At 34.9% G+C, this 8895-nt stretch overlaps 1 protein-coding gene across 1 annotated transcript; it reads right to left on the reverse strand.

Annotated features, from left to right (window-relative positions):
• Positions 1–359: 359 nt before the first annotated feature.
• Positions 360–8461, reverse strand: LOC122276399 (NADH--cytochrome b5 reductase 1). Its single transcript, XM_043086081.1, has 9 exons — positions 8135–8461; positions 3549–3690; positions 3283–3373; positions 3092–3169; positions 2890–2970; positions 2682–2771; positions 1982–2047; positions 1370–1456; positions 360–733 (listed from the first exon to the last, which is right to left on the reverse strand). The coding sequence occupies exons 1-9, from the start codon at positions 8241–8243 to the stop codon at positions 641–643; spliced, it is 837 nt and encodes a 278-aa protein (XP_042942015.1). The 5' UTR covers positions 8244–8461; the 3' UTR covers positions 360–640.
• Between the last annotated feature and the right edge of the window lie 434 nt (positions 8462–8895).

The raw sequence follows: 8895 nt of genomic DNA on the forward strand, positions 1-8895 counted from the left end.
AGTTAAATTAAAAATATTTTTAAAGTTAAAATATTGTTAGACTATAATTTTTTAATATTATTTTCATTTAGAGATTGAAATTTTTTTTTATTTTTTATTGATAGTTTGAGAAAATTATAATTATTAATTTAAAAATATTTGTGTTTTGAGTGATTTTGAGAAGGAGATGTGATGATACGAGAATAGAATTGAATTTTAAAATGAAAACTTTTTCCAAATAAGCCCTTTAAAATCAAAGAACCTATTAAATATTATAGATAAAATTAACCAGATGGATGGTAATTAGAAAATATGAATTTGGGGGATTACACCTAATGAAATTTGAGGCTAGTAATTTAGATAAAGTAGAAGAAGATGGATGATGAGAATTACAAATCATTTGATGAAAATGTTGACGGACTAGTGCTTAATCATGAGGATGATTATCTACTTCAGAATTGGATTGTCTTTGCTTATGTTTGCATAGAAAATCAACACCAAAAATCCGCTTTTTCTTTTCGCACATTGCCTTTTGGGAATATTTCGTTGCTTTAGTTTCTGCATACTAAAATTATTAGCAGTGCAACACATGTAAAGCGTCATGACAATATCTAAACCATTGATCAGAATTGGAACCGGTCAGAGACCTTGCAAACGAGGATCAGAATTGGAACTGCATCTCAGAGGTATATCCAAGGTCGTCGAGGTGTGCAGCCATGGCCTTGTTCATGGGTGGTGGTCCACACCTAAGCATCTACAGATCAAGGATCAAAATCAGTAATATTTCAGGGCGCGAAACAAAAATGAAACCTGATCAAATATCACCTTACTCTATTTTTTTTCTGAAAGTTTGTATAACTTAAATCACAACTAGTTTGGATTGATACGTCTGTCTAAAGTCAATTTGCTTGCATGTTGTTTAAGTTTGTACTCATTTGTTTAAATCTTACAACGTAATTATCTTTTCAGGTGTGTGTCCGCTCATGTGAATGTATGCATATCATCACACGTGTACCATATCAACTACGCCATTCTTCCCACATTCAAAATTCACAAGTACTGACTTAATTTTGAAGCCACTTTGTGATGACATTTGCAAATATTATGTGCCTTGACTTGTCGATCAAATCCAGAGATTCCTTCATTCAGTTGGGATAACTTTATTAGTATTTTTTTTTTCCATTTTCTGTTTCAGATTTCAAGGCCGCAAATGTGTAAGCACACACACGAGTGAGAGGAAGAAGAGAGGTGCCTATAGCAAGTTAGACAGTTCCAACTATTTCAAAAAGAGAAAAAGAAACAACTTTGGAACTAAATTTTGGGGGAACATATTATAAAACTAGTTTTTAGAAGTACATAGTTGGAAAGGTGGAAGAGTCAAGTCCCTTACCTTAATATCAAGCGCTGGTGCAGGGCAATGGTTTTGAATCATCTCCTTTGATATAAAGCCAACACCACCATGCCATACTTCAGGAGGCTAAGGAAGTAACATTTATTCGAGCAGTTAGTCACAACAGGGAAAAATGACATACAACATCGAGATGGAACATCAGCTGGGTTGCCATGGTACAGGATCAGAACCTACCGAACAAGCTAGAATGTTGCAACATTCATCATATCAAGGCTTACCAACAGTATTAATTAACTAACAGTTCGTCAAGCAAAATATTTTGAATAAAGAAAACCTTCATTGGACAATTCCAACAAGTTTTAAATGACAGGCAAGATACAGTGGTGAGTACGCTTATAATCAAAGAAATGGAGTTTTTTTGAGTAAAATGACGTAAAGATATGGGTTTTGGGAAGTTTATTTAATTATTCATTGTAAGATTCCATGGTTTTTCTTTTGGTGGGGAGAGGGGGGAGGGGAGGGGGGGCGCAGGAGTTTTGTGTGATACATTCTAAGTGAACAGTCCTACAATTTCAAAACTGTACGTAACAATTTGAAGCACATGGAGGAAGAATACTTTTTGAGACAAGATGCATGATAAAGGATACTAACCTGATTCAAGACATAGTAGACTTTAAAGCGATCAGGGTAGTTAGTAGCAAGACCATCCAATTCTTCCTGCATATATTTAAGAAGGGATTAATCATTTAAGAACTTAATCCAATGAACTGATAGAAAGCACCTTTCTAAGGGAAATGCAAAAATCAAATTAAGTATTTAAGTTAATCAGTCAAAGTAGCATCCTAAAACAAATGACCATCATATCAATAAAGATAATAATTGCAATTTTCTTTTTTCAGTTAAAACAAAAAGATGCCAATCTAAGTGCATAATTCTATTTTGGGGCTTGGGATAAGAATGAATAGATATCATTGTTACATTATCCCAAAACTCATAGCTAAGTCCATTTAACATAGTTCAAGATCATCCTTGAATAAAATGTCAAAACTATTCAGTTCTTCTCATTCCCAATCCTGTAATAAAATTACTCTATGCATGTACAACATCTAAAAGAGTTTGTATAAACTGCAAACCCCTTTACAAAGTGGGCATTGTCTCAAACGGATCCATTTATTGGAACGTCCTTGGGTTACTGAGCATGCCTAACTTCAAAAGCACAAGTTAAAGGAAATGATAGTTTGGTTCACGAGGACCCCATTGAGCCTCAAAAGCTCAAATACTTAAATCCAATTAGAAAAATGATAAAGACAAACATACAAGGACACATAATGGTGAGAGTAATAGCAATTACCTTTAAAAGAATATCCTCTTCTGTAACATTCGCATAAATAAGGTGCACCTTTGTCCTGTCTTTGGGGTCTTCCAATATGGCTCTAGCAACCTAGAGTATGGTCAGAAAAAAATGAAATATGCTACTAACACCAAAACCTTATCAAAGATACTATGTCAATAACTTAAAATGAACAAAGTATTCAGCAGAAATTAATTTCTACTCATACTTGGAACATTGGAGTAATTCCAGAGCCTCCAGCAAGCATGCCAAATGCTCTAACTTGACCAGGTTGATACTTGAAACGGCCCTGGTAGCAGTATTATTTGTTAGCCAACTTATAGAATTATAAACAAGGAAGCAGCCTTCTATACAGAAGACAAACATGGAAGCAGCCAAAACCAATTTTCAATATTCCCAGGGAGTTGTACCTTGGGACCCTTCACAGCAAGATAATCTCCCACCCGCATCTCACGAAAATGGTGTGACATCCTTCCTTGTGGATACATCTATTTACAGGAAAATTCAAAGCAGAAGACCAATTCAAAAGGGCCAAAACCCAAAATTGTGGGACAGAGATTAATAAATTCAAATCTCAAATAAAAAAAATTCAAGCACGAACCTTTATAACTAGTTCAAAGTATCCAACATCAGAATCCAAAGTAGTTGGCGTATATGGCTTTATGACATCCTCTCCTTGGCCATCTTTGCCACTGTTTAAGAACAAAGCTAGTGAAATGAGACAAAACGGGTAAAAAATTATGATCCATCCAATGAATCAACACAAGTGCCAACAAACATTTAAGAAAACATTTCATACACAGCTACTGAATTAGTAAGTGTGGAAAATAATTTGAACTTGCTGCATAAATAGCAACACAAATAAACCTGCAGCTTATATGTTGTCCGATTGGAAGACCAAGAACTGAAGTTGGTGTAGGAAGTTCAAATGTGAACTTTGCCACATTGTGGCTCAATTGTTTGCGCTTTACGAGTTTAAACTTCTTGAAGTTTTCAGGATCTAAGCATCCTGTAAGTGCAAGCCGTGATGTGAGACAGTTTGCAGACAAAAGAAATAAATGGATGTAGTTTGCATGGCTGCAGAGCCAATTAGTATTTCAAAAGGGAAAAAGTAAAAATAAGGGATAATGAAGTTTTTATGTCAATGAATAGATGCATACACAGATAAGCAGGAACCAACAATTACGAAGGTGATTTTAAAGAATGATAGAAATATTTGCAATGCTTAGCTTCTACAGCATGGAACTTTGCTCCCTGCATCTAAAAAGTAAATAACTAGATACATGTAATCAAATGGTTAACTTTTTTATCAATTAATTTTGAAAAGACAAAAATAAAGACAGCAAAAAGGAAAAAAAAAAAAGCAATAAAGGATAGAAGATATTTTTTGATAAGTAAAGAAACAAAGGATAGAGGATAGAGGATATACAAAAATGTCTGCCAGCACAATCTTTTTATTTATTCCTTTTTCTTTTTTTTCTTATTTAAATAGCTTTCCCTGGTTGCTTTGGAAGACTCCAACTTTGGATAATTTAAGGAGGCGGCCGGTTTCAGGAGGGAGAGGGGGAAACCATAGACCATTTGTTACCTCATTATGATGTAGCTAGTGCATTATGCCTGGCTGTCTTTAACCTTCTGAAGATGAAATGGGTAATGCCACACTGGGTGATGGACTTTCTATTGTGCTGGAAAGGACGATTTGATAACCAAAAAAGTAAAGCTCCATTAAAATTGAAGTTGATTTGTCCAATGTGGCACATATGCAAGGAGAGAAAAAATAGAAGCTTTGAGGATTGTGAGAAGACTGTGGAGGAGCTTAAAGAGTCTCTTTTTAAGAGCACTTTATCAGCTGTTGTCGACATCCATATGTTCTTCCAACTCAAGATTTTAGGCCTTCTTTAACCTCTTTACTCTTTCCAATTAGGTGTATCTGTCGTATGCATCATGTTTACTTAGATTCACTCATGAATAAGCTCTTATTTCTTAAAAAAGAAAAAACTCCCTCCAAGGCAATCATTGAGTTGGTAAAGCATGAAGAAACATGGACTGATATTGACGCTTAACACAAGCTAGAGTTTGATCATCCCTCAAGATCAACAGAGCTCTACATGCCATTACATACAGGTATTTTATAAATTTCATTCCATTTGTTGCTATATCTAACTTACAAGTATTTATGCCATATATATTGTAACATACGAACCTAGAATTTAGGTTAAGTCAGTTAGAAATTATTTAGTTATGTTATGATTATATTTATTCTTTTTATTAATTACTTATTTATTAAATTATCTCTATGGTAAGATTTTAAGTAATTAGATTGCTACGACACGTTTTCTAGAAAGATTAGTAACGTCTAGTGCCTCGTATAGGTCACGAGCTACGACGTGAGATTTCTGAAGCAGCGCTAAGAGGTAAATAGTATGATCATATAAATGTACACGTAATGTAAATATTATAATTGGGTATGATAATATGATATGGTTTTGATGGTTATCTACGTTGCGCTAAGAGCCAAGTCAAGGTTAGATTGCTTTCACGAACTTCTATGAATTACGATGATTTACATGAAAGTAAGCCTATATATATGTTATGCTTTTACGGATTGTTGATTGATGGATTGAATGTTACAAAAATCACATGGAAATCATGATATGATCATATAATAATTTAAGATAGGTATTCTATGAATTAAAATAGCCAGATCATGCATGCTTCATTCATGTAGTACTTAGACCATATATGCCATGTATTGTTCATGCAATAACTTAAGTCAAGCATGCCATGTAATAAATAGCCTAATCATGTATGACATGTTCATTAGTTCTCAGATCATGCATGCCATGAAATGTCATAAAATGATTAAATCATGTTAGGCCATGTCATGCTATACTATACCATGTACAAGAATATATCATGTTATGCCATGCCATGTACAAGAATATGCCATATTAGAAAAGTCTAAGAAGTCCAAGAAAATTATCATGCATCAAGAAAGATAAACATTTTAAGGTAACACGGATCCAAGCGTGTTTACCACAGTTGTGCTAAGACGGTACCACGGACTCAAGCGTGGTTACTACAAGTTAAGTGAAACACGGACTCAAGCGTGTTTCACTCCATGTCATGCAAGTTAAGTGAACATGGACCCAAGCATGTTTCACTTCATGTCAAACAAGATAAGTGAAACACAGACCCAAGCGTGTTTCACTCCATGTCAAGCAAGATAAGTGAAACACGGACTCAAGCGTGTTTCACTCCATGTCAAGCAAGATAAGTGAAACACGGACTCAAGCGTGTTTCACTCCATGTCAAGCAAGATAAGTGAAACACGGACCCAAGCGTGTTTCACTCCACGTCAAGCAGGATAAGTGAAATATGGACTCAAGCGTATTTCACTTCATGTTATGCAAGTTAAGTGAAACACGGACTCAAGCGTGTTTCACTACATGACAAGTTATGTGGTGCCACGGACTCAAGCGTGGTTCACCATGAAATAAGTACAATTCAAGATAAACAAGTTACTCATGCATTCACGCTTCATGTTTGCCATGATTATGAGTGCTTCCACCCATGTTAATCCATGAATGTTATATGAAAGTTATGATAAGGCTTTAAAAACCAAATTTATGCTAAGCTAGATAGTATTTTACGGTATGATGTATTATTTACTGAGTATTCGACTCATTTTTGTTGTTTGTCTTTTTGTTTTCTTCTATGTTGATTGCCACAGATGGTGATTATGATGATGCAGAGCTGGATGGCCAGGAGTAGATTTAGTATAAGGACTTAGAGATGAATAAGTGTCATTTACACAAGGATTAAGTTTCTTTTATGTCATTTCAATAATTAGTCTTGTTTAAGATTAGCTCATATTTTGCTTTATTCAGTTTCAAGTTTCAAGACTATTTATATCCTTTCAGTTAAGTTTCTTTCAATAAATAAGGTATTTCAGAGTAATGAGTCTTTTTACCGGGCATTTTATTATGTTTGTTAGTAACGTCTCTATCCTACGGGAACGGGGTGTTACATATATGCATAAATGATCGTGCAGAACATATACCTCAAATGTCAAATGCATAAACTAAGAAGTGATCAGAGTAGGTTTGTGCAAAATCAAGCCGAAAGCTTAAACCCAGCACATCTTATTGGTAAAGCGGCCAGTATGAGACTCCTAAGAAGAAGCCTAGGGTGCTCACATGTGGCTTAGTTGATCAGTCATCCTTCCAAAGATCATGATACATATTAAACATGACTCACCACAATTCTGCTTCTTTCAGGTAAATGGAACTGACAGTCAAAATTATTTCTCACCAAGTGATTGGGGTAGCTCAATGTTTCCAGTATATAAAATATCACTAATAGCAATCTCCAACTAACCAGAATGAGACAAACAATAATATGTGTACTAAGGTTAAAATAATTAAATTCAAGAGGGATAAATTCACTTTGCACCTTCAAATTACCGAATGATTTGCAATCTATATCCCAAAACACCAAAACTGGCATTGCAAACTACAAAAAACAAACACTTTGCACTTTGCTTCATTCTGGCCATCAAGATGGATGAAAAAACAAATTGCACCTTCAAACAACAAAAACCAAATACTTTGCATCTCGTTTAATTCTGGACATCAACATGGATGAAAAATAGGTGAAGTGGCACAATTTGATGGTCTGATCTTAATAGAGGGTGCAAAGTGTCTGTATTTTGGTAATTGGAGGGTGTAACATGCCAGTTTTGGTATTCTAGAGTGCAAATTGCGAAACTTGAGTAATTTGAGAGCTCAATGCATACCATTTCCAATTCATGAAGCTATTTATTTCAAACAATCCAAAAGACCAACTTCAGCCAAATTCAAAATTTTGTTTGATAAGTAAAAAATGATGATTAAAAAAAAAAAAAAAGAAGTGTACGTAACGATGATCAAATGAAAGTGACAAACCTTCAAATTAAGATTTCAAATAAACAGAAAATTAATTGTAAATAATTACATAAAAATAGAAAGAAGAATCTAATAAATCATCTCTTAAATCTTTACATCTAGTACCTTTAAAAATATTCTTCACCATGTCATCCACATATAAGATCACCAGGAGAAAAAAATTTCGAAAGCATATCTAGCAGAAACAGCCATTCACCAAACAATTTTTTTTTGTCTTTACAAAAGTACCGCCCGTGAATTAGAATATATACAAAAGTGATCATGCACGCCCATGTTTAGAACGAGGGCGTGCCAATAAAACCCAAATATATTAGTTCCTCCAATCAAGAAACGTACAAGGAAAAATACGGTCTATAGTCGACAATTAGGAATCTAAGCATACAATCAACACATTCGATTTGATCACACGGAAAGATGACTGAGAACTATACAACCATGCAAGACACTGCAACAAATGCAACGAAGACTAAACAAATTGCACGACAGAAACAAAATAAGATACCAGACCTTTGGATTTTTTGGAGGAATAGAAATAGAATGCACCAGCCCCAATGGCTACAAGAGCCACTGCCACACCCACAATGATCTGGGTATCTAGTGTCTGCAGGAATTCCATGAACCTTCCGGTTGTAGAGAGCAGATTTATGAGAAATATTCCTCTTCTTATTCTTCTTTTTTAACCAAAACCCAACTCAACCAAGAAATGGGTAGAGAGGTCAGTTGGTTAGGCTCTTGGTCTCTCCTACTGAGCGTTGCTAGTCTTGGTAGTAACGACGACAGAAAGGGGAGAGAGGGTTGATAAAGAATGAGAAGTTAGGAGGGCATGATGGACAAACTGTTTGGTTCTACCTTTGGAGAGGTAACCTTAGCAGCGGGCACGGGGTCTGGTCCACCTACCAACCTGTTGGGCCTCGTGCGGTGCCCTATCTATTCAAAACAATCGTGCTGAGTGGGCTGTTGTTACTCTCTTTCTTTTTTGTTTTACTTTTTTTCAAGCAACCTTACTGACTATTTTTGTATTATTTATTATTATTTTATTTAATAATTAAGAAAATATTTTTAATAATATTATAAATTTTTTTTATAAAAACAATATTTAGAAGTATAAAAAATGAAAAACAAAAAGCACAGTTATGCCATCTCGTTCGACGTTAGCTGCTCTCGTGGTAACCTCCTCCCCTCGGTAGGTGTAGCACTGCTCCAAAGTCAACAACGTCTGTGCAATTGAAATACTGCTCGCCTCTAATGTCCAATATATATTAATTAAT

This window comes from Carya illinoinensis, chromosome 9 (assembly GCF_018687715.1).
Source record: "Carya illinoinensis cultivar Pawnee chromosome 9, C.illinoinensisPawnee_v1, whole genome shotgun sequence".
NCBI lineage: Eukaryota > Viridiplantae > Streptophyta > Magnoliopsida > Fagales > Juglandaceae > Carya > Carya illinoinensis.